This window comes from Cryptomeria japonica, chromosome 9 (assembly GCF_030272615.1).
Source record: "Cryptomeria japonica chromosome 9, Sugi_1.0, whole genome shotgun sequence".
Classification (NCBI taxonomy): domain Eukaryota; kingdom Viridiplantae; phylum Streptophyta; class Pinopsida; order Cupressales; family Cupressaceae; genus Cryptomeria; species Cryptomeria japonica.
Genome location: NC_081413.1, coordinates 129,986,657 through 130,003,053, shown reverse-complemented (window position 1 = coordinate 130,003,053; position 16,397 = coordinate 129,986,657). Strand labels below are relative to the sequence as shown.

General features: G+C 36.8%; 1 protein-coding gene across 1 annotated transcript; it reads right to left on the bottom strand.

Annotated features, from left to right (window-relative positions):
• Window positions 1-10,270: 10,270 nt before the first annotated feature.
• Window positions 10,271-15,304, bottom strand: LOC131063254 (protein SMAX1-LIKE 3). The gene is made up of 3 exons (XM_057997042.2): window positions 13,497-15,304; window positions 12,535-12,820; window positions 10,271-12,428 (listed from the first exon to the last, which is right to left on the bottom strand). Exons 1-3 carry the CDS (start codon window positions 14,777-14,779, stop codon window positions 10,713-10,715), a joined length of 3,285 nt encoding a protein of 1,094 aa, XP_057853025.2. The 5' UTR covers window positions 14,780-15,304; the 3' UTR covers window positions 10,271-10,712.
• Between the last annotated feature and the right edge of the window lie 1,093 nt (window positions 15,305-16,397).

The following is a 16,397-nucleotide window of genomic DNA, read 5'->3' as shown; positions in this document are numbered from 1 at the left end:
TACCCCCAGCCCTAACCGTAATTCACCCCGCTCACCGCCGTGGTCCCTATGAACTACGAAAGCCTCTCATTTCTTCATATTAACTCTGTTTTCTCCCATTCTTTCACCATTTCTTTCTAATTTCTTCTATTCTATCTCACCCATTTTCTTTCTCTTTTTTGAGAGATCACTCGATTTTTTGAATTTTTTTGGCCCATCTCTCTAGGGGGCATACCACCCACTAAATTAACATTTATGGGGCATATTTCTTATACCTATTTTTCATTCTTTGAAACAATGTGATAAACCCCACCATCTCAAAGGGGGGCAAATGTAGACACATAGATCTGTCCACTTAATTAAATGAATATTTAATAATTCTTCCTCAAACCTCTTCTTCTATTAACTAAATAAATTATTCAATTTATTTAAATTAATTCATTAAACCATACTCTTACAATTAATTAAATAAATAAAGCATATTTGTTTAATTTAATCCCTTTCCTCATATTAAATAAATAAATAAAAATTTATTTAAATCTCTAAACTCCCCCCCCCACTTGCATTCTCCTACAAATGCAAGTGACACAATTTTAGTTGAAATGAATGAATTTTATTTTATTTAAAATCCTATTTTCTCTCACCCACCAAACCCACTTCCATCTTAAACCCATTCTAGATTTTTCTAATCCATTCCAAATCAGCCTAATCCCCTTTCTAATTATTGTCACATTCTTAAGTAAAGAGAAGTCACTTCTCAAAAGCCTCAAAGTCTTTGAAAAGAATTAAAGGCTTTTATTCTCCGACAAGTTAACCCCTAAAGTCTTCCAAACCCTTTATGGTTCTTACATAACCATTTATGGCTCTTACATGACTATTAATGGTTAAACTCAACTCAGCCACATGGTTAGAGGCTTTTCCTCTAACTCAACCCTCATTTAACTCATGGGTCTCTTCAAGCATTCATTGCTTTGACCATGGTTATCCCCATTAACTCTTGCACAAGAGTTTATCCATTGGATAAAAGCATTATCCATTGGATAAAAGCTTTATTCACTAACTAAAGCCTAACCAAACCCTCCCAAGGTAACCTTCATGTCATCTCAAGAATTAAATGCTTCTTCCCTCTCCTCTCAAGCCATCTCATGTTTACATTTGTCATCATGGGATTGGGTTGAAGGCCATCATATGGATTGATTAACTTTCAATTCTAACCCTTGTTAAGATTATTCAATCTTGACCATCCATTGCCCTATTTCTCCTATAACTAGAGCTCTTATTCTTCATTTTAAAAAAAACAAGGAGAAGTCTTAATGCATCAAACTTATAGTCATTTTAAGAGAGAATTTTAGAAGCATTAGCATTGTTATTTTGATAAAATTTACATAGACTAATTAGGCGCTTTCTCATAGTAACTTATTTACACATGCATAGGCATTTGTTCTCATTTTCATAAGCATCTTTAATCTTCATAAGACATCCATGAATAGTTCAAAAAATGGGAGTTACACTCATGTGGAACTTGGAGAGGAGAGGAACAAGGGAGGAGCATCTATGAGCATGTTGGGGAGCATGTTGGGGGGCTTTCTTTCCTTCCTTCGTTTGTATATGCTTCTTGTTGTTTGCTTTATATCTCTCTTGATATGCATGTTAAGGATCACAGGTTCATTTGTGTTTCGTTTTGATTATCACTAACATATTAACATTTGAACTTGTGTGTCTTATGCCTCCTTTTTAGCGTGAATCAATACCAAACCAGGACTTAAACAATTAGGTTGGCCACCTAAAAGATGATACAATAAATTAATAACAAAAACCTGAAATCTAATGATCAACCAAGTTGACTTAGGCTGAAAATAATGTAAATTGATCATTAAATCCCGTTGGTAACGCATTAGGAACATCCTCCAACACATTACATAAATTGGTCCATAACCTAGATAGCACCAGACCCAAAATAGGTCGCCATAAACCAAATCCAACACCACAAATCAATAGGAACACAAACATGATAGCCAACAGCATCCCGAAAGACATCTAGAAGCCGCACCAACACCACTTATCATGTACATCAAAATATCTTCAACAAATATCTCCTGGTAAAACACTTACCGATGACCAAAAGGCTTACTAGAACAAATGATAGCTCTTGGGTCATCAAATCCTGAACCAACTGATCATGATACACATCTGAATAGCATGAATGATAAATCCAAATCAATTCCACAAACCAAAGCATACCGGATCATACCGGATCTATATCATAAACCAACCACTCTACCAAAACCAACCGAAAACTGGTAAACAATCAAAATAGTTGGTGTTGCCATCAATGACAAAACATGAATGCAACACATAATCAATTCCTCCAAATGCCAACACTCTAATCTCACCCCTAAGCCAAAGAAAAAAATATCCCAACATATTTTTCACACCTCTAGATGCTTTATATAGTGGGGAGCCCACTCCTCTTTGCATCCCTTAATAGATAAATAGTCCCACTATCATGGGTATAATGGTTGATCCTTAGTGTGAAGTTGATGTTATTATGGAAGAGGCTTTGTTTATTAATGGATTTCATTGGGAAAGATATAATCAGTGTCATACTATAGTTTGAATAAATGATGGGATATATGTTCCTCCTTTGTGTTGCACCACCTTGATGGTCCCTATGGGATCCAAGGTGGTAAATAAAAAGTTAGTTGTTATCCCTAAGTCAGACCTATTGCATGATAACCTGGTTATTCCTTGGCTGGTTGCTAACGATGTGGTCCCCTCGGTGTTCACAAATGTTTGAAGTTTCCTCAAGAGGGTATAATGCATGATGTCCAAGATACTAGATAACAACTAGTAATGGCGTTTTGGGGTTTTTCACTTGATTATTTTTGTCCTACTTTAATTTGGCCTATGATTCATGATGGTGATCTATTATACATGGCTTACTATAAATATAAGATTGGGGAGTAGGAACCTAAATTAGTTAATCCTATTGTATCTTTAGCTCCTCCTACGTCTACTTTAGTTCCTCATTGTTTTCTCTTGTACTATAGCATATTGTCTCCTTTTCTCTCTCTTTATCAAGGGCTAAGGTCATACTCATTCCTTAGGGGACACCTCTCCATCCACCAAGGACTAATAGCATTTTGTGGTGCCTTTTGTTCCTATAATTGTTCTTAACATAGTCAAGGGAAAGACACCCATGCTACTAACATCTAAGGCCAATCCTCTATTCGAGCTACCCATAATCACTAATATCCCTCATCATACTTGTTATGGTAAGGGTGTGCACTTACCTCCTGCTCGTCCTTCATCCTTGGATCTTGTATCTCAGCATCTGAGGGTACCCCCTATTAATCTGATTACTCCTAGAGAAATGTGGGGAAGGATGTCTACAACTAAGCTTACAATTTAGTTAATAGTGGCACCAGTTGCCTCAATGATTGGGGTTCTTCTCTACAAGTGACAACACCAATGGTCTCTATTTTTGGAATAGGATTCTACTAGACCTTCTCAAGCTTCTCTTCCTAGTCCCCATCTACACCAGAACCATCTTGCACATGTGTGTAAGCATAATCATCAGGAAATGGTTGGGGAACATGAGATTTCTTTGAGGGATAAGGTTGATTTGTCAATGTCCACTCCTACTCCTATTGTGTTCATTCTTGCTTCCACTCTTGTTGCTCCTGTTATTAACTCTACATTTGCATCCACTTCTGCTCCATCCTTCGTGTTTCTTCCCATTGTCCCTAGGACTATAGATGACCCTCACCCTAAATGAGTATAGGTCTTCATCACTCTATCCTTGGAGCTACCACTCATCACCTCATTGTAAGACATCCCTCCATTTTCTTAGTCAATCGACATGTTGCATACAAAGGTTGTGTCTAATGCAACATTGTCTGGTCCTCCTTCACTACCACATCTTCATCATAGCTTTATCACTTTCCTTAAATCTACTATTATTGATAGGAGGCCTCTGATTCTATGGAAACCTAACCACACATTTGAATAGGGCCCCATTCTAGAGTTTTATCATTAGAAATTACTTTTGGTGACTTCTTTATCTACTTTTGTGTGTTGTTGAGTAGGCTCTATCTTCTCTTGAGTTAGTCAGGTCACCCATCTTTCAAAGGGAAGCAATGTAGTTCATGTTTCACCACCTCAGGCTTAGTCACTTTCCTCTACTTTAGAGGGGCATGTTCTTGACTGTTTAGAGAAAATTCCAACATTGTCTACAATTTAAAAATAGTCATTTATTCTTTCCTATTAGGAGTTATTGGATGCTAAAATATTGATGTTGCATCATCCTTGACTCTTCCTATTGGTGAGGCACCCAGTACCACCCTTGTGATTTTCCCTATATAGGATCATCCTACCTCCTCATATGATCAACACTAGAAGGATGATGATCTGATGGGGATATTTCTAGGATGGCACTCTTCTTATCTTTTATATTTGTGTGTGCCTATATCTATGTTCCCTTATGCTTATTTTTACATGTTTGTGGCTTCCTGCAGGACCCAAGTTACTCTATAGGTACTTGGATATAGGAACTAGGAAGTGACATTTGTCTTTATGTGTTTGCACTCTACTAGGGGACCCAAGTGACTTTGTAGTTACTCAATATTGGGAATTAGAGATCCACCTTTGGCTTCCACCTCAATCGCCTATCTAGCATGCTTAGTTACCTCTTTGTCTTCATTATTGACCATGTTAACTATTTTTTTAGGGGAAAATTATGCATCATGAAGATGTCTGTAATCTTCACATTCATTTGACAAAAATGTAATCTAAACATGATCGTTGCTCGATGTTACACCTAATTATCTTGGTATTGCAACGACTCCTTCTGTGTGCATTGATGTTAGGATTCTTTTTTGGGCTCTACATCTTGCCATTTTGCATCATTTTTTGTCTTCTTCTACTTGGTTTTCTTGATCATTTGGACTCTCATTTGTAATCAAAATCTATCTCATTAGTATTATGAAAATTTCATTCACCGATTCCATCACCACAATAGCTTCACATGTATAAGATATTTATTCTCATATTCACTCTAGCAAAGCTTCCCACTTGTTGGTGTTGGAGGGGAGTTTCTTTTTCATCTTTTGTTGTATTTTTCATTTAAAATATCTATATTTAGCATATCATGTGTATTGCTTCTTTTAATGTATCTATTTTATCATTTTATCTTTTTATCTATCTTGGTTGTCCATGGAGGTGGGAGCACCGAAGGAGGGGATTTACTATGGTAGACCTCTAAATCACAACCCCAACATCTTGTCTCTATTCTTCTATGCATGGGTTTGTTGAAAGAGAAGCATTGCCTTGATTGGGGCTTACAGTCATTGAAAATATATTAAATTCTTCTACCCTTTCTTACATTTTTGTTGTGTAAATTTAGTTAGTTGTTATCTTCTCATTCTTATTTTCATCACATTCAACAAACATAGTCCTTGTCTAGTCATTGTTTCATTTTTTGGTGTATAATCTATGCGCTTTGTTTGTATAGGATGTCAATGTGCTATAATGTTGTCCACAACTTGCACATGCATCCTAGATAGAGAGCTCATAGAGTCTACAAGACAATATCTATTAATTTTTATTTTGAGTTTTGTGCTTAAATTTTTTATCTGCAAGTAGAATTAGTTTCATATCTTCATTTAGTTATTGTGAGTGAACTTAGAGGTCAAAGGACTTTGAAGGTTGGTCCAAGTGGAGAGGAGTTTAGTGAGTCCATAAGAGGCTTGAACACATTTTGTATCAGTTATCTTTTCCTAATCCACACTCTTTATATCCCCTTTACAATTATGTACATCTCAATTGATAACCATTTATGCATTTATTTTTTCACGTTGATTATTGTCAATTTACGTTATTTAGGTTAGTTCTTGCATTTTCAATTTCTAATCAAATCAAAACGGTAGCTCCCTTCTCTCCCAAGGGTCTAAAGTTGCACTTAATTGGTTGTTCTCTAATGTATTTTTTAGAAAATAGTTTCCAGTTTGCATGTTTAGGCTAGAATCCATTAGAAAATAGTTTCCAGTTTGCATGTTTAGGCTAGAATCCATTTTCCTTTGTTACATCAACCACATTAATATCAAAGAGGAGTGATCAACAAAAGAACTCAACTCTACTTAAAGACTAAAGCCAACCCTAATTGAGTGTTCCCCAATGAAAGTGGAAGTATGGACTAAATAATTTCTTATTTTACCTTTGTAGACTAAGACTCCAATTTCCACCATATATGTTGCTAAATAGGGAAAGGACTTGTGAGGTAACCTATCTTTATTCAATTTTATTATTGCTAGTTATAATATTCTATGTCACTCATTTTTTATTACATATAAATCTATTCCACAAGACCAGTCCCACAAAACTTAGACTACCAAGCCACTTGTAAACCTATATTAAATGATTCTTAATGGTGTAGGCTCAATGGATGCTTGTGTACTTACTTTTGACCAATGAACATGTGAGATAAACAAGCATATATATCATATTGAATTGACCTTTAGACCTCAAAAACCGTGTAAACCCACCTACATGGACTACCCATTGCTATTAAATTCATGGACCATCATTGATCATAAGGTAGTAATATTAATATCAACCAATCACACAACCAACAACTCTTTAACTAGTACTCATTCATCATTTAGATATGAAATATCCACTTCACATAAATGTAGCTTCTTAATTTAATTCACTAATTAGTTAGATATAAAGTGCATAAGTGAAGAAGAAGAGACAAATATTCAAGAACTATAGTTCTATGACTACAAAATATGTAGCATTAAAAATGAACAAATACAAGGAAATTGCGACAAGGGAAAGGGATAGAAAAAATAAGCAAATGATAAAGAATAGTATACACAATATGGATTTATAGTGAAGATATTTAGGATAATTTATTAATATGAAGAGCACTAGAAAAGTATATATTGTCAAATTTGTGCAATCTAAAATTGTGCACTAACAAATATGACATGTCTTTTAGATTAATTAATGAAAAATAAATCCCTAAGAGCTAATTATGGAGTTTTAAATATTTTAAATTAAGGGAATTTGAAAATTTGAAATTCAATGTGTATTAAATATTAATACAAAAAATTGGTAAAAATTATGCAAATGAATCTTGATAAAATGTCTTATAACATTTATAATATTTAAGTCAAATGTACTATGAATCTATTATACAATTTTATGTTGTGTGAAAGGGTTTGTATACCAAAAACAATAAAGACTCATTAAGGAATTAAAAATGACACATTTAATAATTTAGAAAGTGACATAAAAAATTTCCCCCACAAAAAGTTAAAAGCATCTTTTATGAAGTAGGTGTCATAAATAATATAAAATTTTATTATAGAAGAAGAAATAATTTTCTTTAAAACCTAAAAATGCGTGTGGATTGTCCCTTCGAAGAAGTGAAGAAATTAATTTAAGAAGTGGAGATAAGTAGAAGCCACTCAATTAAATTCTATTGTATTTCATTGATTTGTGGAAAATAAATTTAACTAATTTCCTTATATTAAGTGGATATCATTACAATTAATCCATATTCTAGTGTATCTCAATGATTTGTGGAAATTAAACATATTGTTTTTCTTATATGAATGCGAATGTATTCTAATAACTAATTTTTGTTGAACTACTTTTTAAATTATATCCTTATCAATCTACTTCAATTCTATCAATTAGCTCAATTAGATGTGAATAAAGAAAGTGATATATTTTGTGAAATATTAATAAAGAAGAGGAGTTAATAGTTGTGTAGGGTCTAATGCATGCTATGGTATAAACTACTTTTGATTTGAACACATACCATTAGATGTGACTTTTAATTACTCATTACAAAAAAGTCATATTAAACAATATTAAAGTATGATTTAAACCAAAAAGATAACTTAAAACACACAATCTTTTTATACATTTAAAGTTCCAACACTTAGAATACAATTTAAAAATGACGACATACATATTTTAAAAAGTCTTGATCCAAATAGTGTCCAAATAATTCTTGTAATTGTAATAAAAAAGATAATGAGTAAGCTCTTCAACATAGTATTAACTGTTTTATCCTAGCAACTTAATAAAAGAATAAAATATATAACTATTTCTTATATATCGTCTAATATAAGTCATAATAAAAATTTTAGTCAATTAAAAGAAAATGATTTTTTATCAATTTTCATTAAATTAAGATTCAAATTTGCAATAACTATTTAATTAGAGATCAATATATGGACTTCATTGTGGATATATAGGTGAATAGAAAATAGAACAGTAAGGATTGAAGAGATGTTGACAAATGAATGCTAGCATTATGTACAGTGCATTAACTCACACCAATAATAATCAGTAACACAATAAAAAAAGATATTTAAATAGTAAAAGCAAATATATATTTATAATATTTCTAATAGATTTAAGTATATATATATATATATATTTTAATTTTTTTTTCAAATTCATTAATCTATAATATTGACTCAGAAATTATACAGTCAATTTGTAATAGAAATTTCACACGGATAAATAACATTTATTCATTGCAGTCAGCACTGTGAAAGCAGATCTAGCACATTGGGTTGCTAGATTTTATGCCCGACCGATTACTCGTTGTGTTTAGCTTTCCAAGATTTTCATTTTGAATGAAATATATTACCGAATTAGGAAATGTTAAAGAGATTGTACATACTGGAACAGATTTTTGCTGTCTGCAGAAGTTAGAACAAAAGCAAATCTCTTCAGAATGGTTGACATCATTCTGACCCAGTTCCCTAATACTAAATCTATAGCAATTAATGCTATTGGTGAACATAAACAATTTATTTGTTTGCAGTACATTTGTCTGGATCACGTATCAGAGATCAGAGAACATTGGATGAACAGTATTCTGATCTGCAACATAAACAGGGCATGGAAAAATATGAGCTGTCAAGATTTGACTCAGATCATTTTGTATAAGCCAGTGTTTTAATTGACTGCTCTACCTTCATCTATATAAAACTAATCGACTTTTAATCGTACAAGTCAAAAACGCAACGTACGAGATACTTACGTTCTTCCATTAAAGAGCTGTGGTGTAAGGAACACAGTCATAAGTTGAATATAATGATGGCGGAAGCATTGTTCTCTTTATCATACCGTATACAAGTTTGATTTGAGAAAGGAATAGTGGGGTAATAAATGCTCATAACTAATGGTCTACTCAATAACAGTTCTGTTTCTTAAATTTGGTGCCAAGATGACGCCATTGACACATTATTTTAAGCTTTGGGTCTGAAGGCAATAAGTGCATTTTTTGGACGAATGGCAAACCAGGAGCGAGTTTGAAATTCTAATGATAGCTTTCTTAGTTTCAATCACTTGTTTTATAGGATCAAACATGTGGCCCATTTCAAACTTTTGTAAGAAATGGATTCAGGAGAAATATTTTGGAAATAATTTGAGTTAAATGGTAAATTACTGGGTTTGTAATAAATCTTAAATTATGGATATTAATATATTTAAGTTTGAATGTAGTTATTGTAATAAATCAAATTTGATATATATTATAAATAAAATTTATTCAAATAAAATCAAATATAAATTTTAAATAAATTTAATAAAATAATAATATTTAAAATAATTTAGAGGGAAAATATTTAAACGTAATCAAAATATTTATATTCAATTTGGTTGAACAAAATTGATGAGAGTGATGGTATTTTCCTTGAATGCATCATCCATCAATATTCAAAATTTTTGGAAGCATGATACAAAGGATGAAGCCGAAGTTATTCCATGATATATATCCATCAATATTGAAAATGTCTAAAGGATGATATAGGGGATGAGGTGGAAGTTGTGTCCTATAGATTTTGATAAAATGGATATGCCTCAATCCTTAACTCTCGAACATAGACTTGTGCTTTGATACTAAACAGCAAAATGAACTTATGAATGATATAAAAACCTCCATAAAAAAACATATCTAAATCCAAATCACCTTAAAAAAATATTATAAAATTATTGATTATTCACATATTTTAAATACAATACAAAAGATATTTCTAATTGCAAAAATACACAAAAGATATCAATAAACTACAGATATCAATAACATGAGGTCTGTTTTAAACATGAGAAAAAAAATGTTTTGAACCTGAAAAAAATACTCAAACACATTCTATTTGGATAATAAGCCATAATTTACATGTTTAAATTTAAAGTTGCTACCAGCTTCAAAGACATGAAGACTAGGGAAAATTTGAACAGTTCAGAAGTTTAAACAAGAGAGATGTAGAATAAGTTGCTACATATATATATATAGAATGTAGGCAAAGAAGCATTTAGCTGCTTCATCTATAATATATTCTCCAACCAATGAAAAATCCTATGGCCGTTGAATTTCAGTGAAAAACCCAAATGCTTTTCTTCTAGAATTCTTTATCTTAGTTTACATTTATTATTATTAAAAATATAAGCGTTCACTTATATCACAGATCAAGAACAAAACCTCATGGCGGCTTACAAAGCTATCGGTCAATGAATGATCATGGGAGAACCACTCTCTGGAAGGTGTTCTCATGTAGTAAAACTTTGGCATGAAGTTTTTCCAATCTGCTAGCTGGCTGTGGAACTGGTAACCACAAATTTCTTCCTTTATATACACCAATCGGCCATGACTGTTTCCTTGAATAACTCTCTTTCATCGTCGATCAAGGCTCCCCACCAATAATTATTCATGAATTATTAGCAGGATCGACCTCGACTCTTGCAGGAAGTTTTGTATTGGCATAGAGACAATCCCCAATATAAGTGTTGGCTGAGAGTTTTACAACAGATTTTGGTGTGAGAGTGTGCATGGAAAGCATTCGTGCCAGTCCCACTTGGAATACATCCTGCACCCAATTTTCGAAAGTTTGGCAGCCAGAGGGAGCCAACTCCCAAAAACATAAAACCATCCGTTCCAGAACCTTGCCTTCCACTTCAAGGGAACCTCTACCATTGGTGCTTCGGCCAAAGCCATTGTGCAGTTTGTTCAGAATGGATTCTGAAACCCCAGCGAAATCAGAGGCATGAAAGACTAGACATTTGTCCAGGGACTGTAAAAACTTTTGAGAAAAGCAAGCCCGGGCACAAGAAAGAAATTGGTCACTGAGGGCGTCATTTTGTAGGACGGTCTCCTGGGTTACATCGCTCACTGCTTCTTCATTGTGTTCCACTTGATTATCACCTTGCTCCTCTGCGTGCACATTCAAGTCTAAGCCAGGGGACATTCTCTTCCTCTTATCACTTTCTTTCTCTTGCATGGGATCCCTTTCTGTCTTACGCTTAAACAGATTGTGTCCGAACATCACTTCTGCTTGGTTTTGCACCACAAGTTTGAAACCCCAACAGGGTTCTGCAGATGCTTTGGAGAGCTTCTCTTCGTTGAATTGCACCCCTTTTACGGGACTAGAACTGGCGAAATACTTTGCTCCAAGGGAGGACGTCATGAATATGATGGTATTGCTCAGGCTGGCTTCCCTCCCGCAGGAATCTATGAGTGTTCCTCTTTCCATAGCTCTCATAATCGCACCCATGAAATGCACGTCCGCATGCTCCATGTCCTCGAGCAGAACCACGCAGTGAGGATTCATTCCTATAGCCTGCGTAAGCTTGTCTAAGTATATTTTGCCTCTGGAAATGTGATCAACAATGGAGTCATGGATTGGACCCCGGGAGCAGGGACCACCAAGGCAAAGGAGCTTCTCCTGCGAACCAAAGATTACTTGGGCCAGAGCTTGAGCCATCTTCCGTTTACCCATTTCATCGGGGCCCAAGACCATCAACCAAGTGTTCCCCTTGACGCTCTTCTGTCTTGTCACCATGCCAGATCTGGATTCCACAACTGCACTTGCGATGGCACGGATATCGGCCTCGCTTTGCCATGGGACCTTCTGTGCAAGCATTCCAGTTAATTCTTTTACGCTTTCTGGATCGAATGGTCTCGTTTGGGAGGAGACTATGGGAAGGTGCTTGGATGCAGTACAGCTATCGACACTATGATTGGTAGCCTTGAAATGGGTGTCGGTTAAGCCCAGAGCGAGCGTGGTCTTGACATGTTCGCATCTGGGGGAATCCTGCACACTGGCTGTACGCTCTGTGCTCGAATCCCCAACATTTTCAGGTGTACTCCATGAGAATTGATATGACAAAGCGGGAGGAGCAGGAGCAGGAGCAGGAGGTGTTGGTGCATTGATTCCAGGTAATGACGTGGACACCACGGGCCAGGCCTGGTGTCGTGATGCTTCCGGTCCGTAGGACGACTGTGAGCACCACCAGGGAGTAGGAGGGTTTACTCTTGGGAATTCCAACGTAGATCTCTGCAACTTCAACGTTTCAGAATAATAGGAATGCTTGCTACGACATCCCTCGTTCCACTTCTTGCGCAGTTGTCTCAACTTTGTCTCCACCTGTAACAAAACAGAGATTATGAAAGGGCTAGATTCGTTAATTATGGCCTCTTTTCTACGTCGTTATAACGAAGGAAATGAAGTCCGTTAAACTCAGTAAGTTTACCTGGGGCATTGGAACAGTTTCTCTGTCGGTTTTGCATTGCAAAAGCCACAGCGGCAACTTGCCGTCACTTGACACCAATCTTCGTTCTTGCTCGCGGATGACTTCTGCTTCTGATTCGAACTGTGCAGAGCATTCGGAGCAGCAGTTAAGCTTGTCGGCCGGCTCATCTTCTGTGTTACTGTTGACGGATTTTAAGGGTGGCATCAACATTGGCCACACGAGATTGTGTGAATTTGGAATAAAAACATCACATCCATTTTTCTTCGATTCATCTTGACTACTCATACTGCAAACCAGATAAATCCACTCAGTTAGCCATGTTAGAGGAGAAATTTTAAATTACTACTGAAAAACTTAGTGCTACGACAATTCTAAACGTCAACACGGCTCTTCGAATAACAGATGTGTTCTCTAAGGAATCAAAATAGCCAAATCACTTTTGATAAACAGACAAATCTTTTCATTGACATTAAACACCAGCAATTGTGAATGTCTTCTCGTTAGTGACATTAGCCTAAAAACGCGGAGTTGTAATAGAAAGCAATTGTTTTTTTATGCAAGTAATTATCTAATTCGATGGTTATGGCAATGAGCAGTAGTCTGAACGGAAATTAAGGGTTTGTTCACCCACGTGAAAACTACTTGGGCCACGGAACTAGGTTGGCGTGGAATCGTCTCATTGAAAGCTACTGATCGAGGATACAGAGACTCAATTAAAAACAAGCTTGGAACTATTCACTTTTTGAATTCCTGCAACTAGTGGAGTTCTGAGTCACCGCTCCTGAACAATCCATCAGATACTCCTAAATTTTCACACACAACTTTCCCTAATAAATTAATCGTACCACAGTTTAACAAGCAAACAGATATAATCTGTTTGAAACGCTAAGAGATCTGTCAGTAGAATAAATTTTGCAGCACTAACACTAAAAACTGAAGAGAAACAGAAAATGAAAATTAACCTGGGTTGAAGGGTCAAGGAGAGGCCACCAGAGGGAACTGGAACCGCCTGAAGTCCCCACAAAGTTTCCAGAGACGGTTGTCTCTTCTGGCATCTCATATACGTCTCATAAGTTGCAGTCGCCATTAACCAGACCTTCCTAGTCTCTGAATGACTGCCCAGCATACGCCCTAACTCCATACATATATGCTCAACTCCACAGTAATTACTATTCCTATATTGATTATCATTGCTACTATGGCTATCAACTGCCCATCTTAGATCCCCAGCATAAATAATAGCCGAGCCGCCAATAAGGCAGCTGTTAACAGTTCTTCTGAGCTCCGCAAGCTTCTGTTCAACATGATCCCTGCTTAGACTGACAGTACTAAAGTGGGGACTTATGACTTGCACGCCCTTAAGCCGATCTGGAACATCTCCTCTTTCTAACCGAACCATAACTTCTCTAACGACATTTTCAGTAGTGAGAAAGCAGTCTCCTACAATCACACTATTACTCCTCCTCGTCTTCTTCCCACCCAGGACCTCAAGCACGCTCTCTACATCCTCGCTTTTCGAAAACCCACCGATGATTCTATGAGCCTTGAACGCAGGACTATCGAAAAAACTGATCCTGCCATTATTATCAATATCACCATTATTGGGACCATAGAGCACGCCACAACCCATTTCCATGGCCTCAGCCATGAGTCCCTTGATTTTGGCAGCAGATCTAGAGACAGAAACATCATTGCTGTTATGAAAGGAGGACGGAAAATTAACATTGACTGCAAGGGAAGTTTCATCCTCAAGATTGTTCTTAATGAAAGTACTAGAGAAGCCCGCCTCGCGCATGACCCGGCTAACAGAAGGGTCATCAAGAATGGAAATGATGAGCTGGTCCATCTCCACCTTAACAGCCAAAAGAGGCTGCTGCTGCTGCTCCAAACATCCCCGCCGCTGATGGGCTTGGGCGCGCTTGAGAGCAGCAACAAGAGCGTTGGAAAGAGACGGTTGGCCAGGCTGCATAAGAGGCCCGGCAGTGGTGGGCAGGCGGTTGAGAGCCACCTTGAAACACAATTCCAGAGCTCGGCATTGCAGAGGGTGGGAAGCAGAGTGGGGATGAGACTTAAGGCAAGCTCGGCGAAGGAGGCTCATGGCTCCTGGTGCAAGCAAAGTGGCGGCGACATGCAATGGTGTGACCTGTGCATGGCCTCGCTGCCGGGCAAGTGCCACAGCATGCTTCACCACACTGGCGGCCTCCGCCGTCAGAGTCTGTGTCACCGTGCAACCTCCTGCACGCATTTATCCTCACTTCCCTCCCCTCCTTAGACTCTACCCAATTCAAGCTCAAGCTCAAGCAATTACTCTCTGCGCCTTGCTATGCCTTGCTCTTCTCCGGCTCTTCCCCGACCCCGTTTCATAAAACACATATAAAAGTTCACAAATGAGATGCCAAAGAACAGTCACAGATCTTACACAGCGGAGGATCGGAGCACCAATGAAACACAGAGAAAGCAGTCATGCCGCTTTCTGCCCACTGTCGTTGGCCTGTCTTGGCGTATATCAACGCTTTGGCGGCTTGGAGGGCGGCTGGTGCTGCTAGAATTTATTCATGTCACCTTCTCACCAACAACAACAATCATATAAACAGCAACGGCTTCACCCTAAACTACTTCTACTTCTGCTTCTTCTTCTTTCTTCTTTCTGCTCTTGTTCTTTTCCTCCCTCTATTTCCAAACGCCTTCTTGCTTTTCCCTCGGTAAATTTTACAAGTTTCTTGTATCCAAGGGCATGTTTTGATGGGCATACGAGCACATATATGCATGCATCTCTCAGGCCCCACACCAACGTTCCTATCTCTTATCTCCCAGAACGAACCGATAATCTTGCATTTTAACTTTTTCTTTTTGCTTCTCCTGTGGTATTTCACTGTACAGGTAGCATTATCAATTAATTATTGTTATGTATCGCTACCATGCCTTTCCAAACCAGAAGTTGCCTTTGAGGGATAAAAGACTAAACAATTTCTACTTTACGTCGATATTTTCCATGCCTGAATCAGCGGGGAACCGGCTGACACTTGAGCCGTTCGATTTCGAGACGAAAGACTGTAGATGGATTATATTTATGTCCACTCGACGCGTTGTTGTAGAGAAGTATGGATATGGATGGATTACAAATCTAACAAATTCCTACTTTTCGTAATAAATCTACTTAGATTGCGTGTCTTGATATTCAATATCATTTTTATTACATAATTTTTTATTCAAGTGGAAAGTGATGCCGTCTGAGTTTTGTTTAGATGTTATTCAAGATGTTTATAGCTACCACCTATTCATTGTGCGTCGAAATAGAGCAACATAGTTATTGTAGATAATCAACTTATCCCATTGATCACACCCTCATATTTGCACCGGAAGGATCTAAGGAGAACATGACGCTACACTTTAGATACCATGTAGCTTAAGAAATGACATGCCTTTTGATAAACAAAGGGAAGATATTTAGAAAAAAGGAAAAATGTGTACTTTTCATATTCTCAAGAAGCGTTAATAAGAGTAAAAGTGGCAAAGGATTCCAAATGATGAACTAAAAGAGCATTCCTTCTCCCTCGTTACATCTAGATAGCTTACATATCTTAGGGGTAACCCCACCACTACGGCCCAATGTTTGGCATTTCACATGGTTTTTAGGGGTGAATGGGATTAACAAATTTGATTTAAAAAAAAAAGTGGTTTATTAAGCTAAAGTTGATATGCGGGGTATAGTTTTTTAACAATGAAGTAAAGTAGCTGGGTATTCTATAGGACAACAAGTTAAGTAAATACCATTCATGGGATGAGGGAAGGTAAGGTCATGTCCACTATGTTGGCAATTGACACTCATTCGGTGGTCTTTGGTGATTTCTGGTGGTTTCCGG

Excerpts from the sequence above, each read along its gene's own strand:
- LOC131063254 (XM_057997042.2), bottom strand. The coding sequence starts at position 14,779 with ATGCGTGCAGGAGGTTGCACGGTGACACAGACTCTGACGGCGGAGGCC. Across the intron at positions 12,821-13,496 it reads TCCTTGACCCTTCAACCCAG|TATGAGTAGTCAAGATGAAT; the intron begins GTTAATTTTCAT and ends TCTGGTTTGCAG. Across the intron at positions 12,429-12,534 it reads AAACTGTTCCAATGCCCCAG|GTGGAGACAAAGTTGAGACA; the intron begins GTAAACTTACTG and ends GTTTTGTTACAG.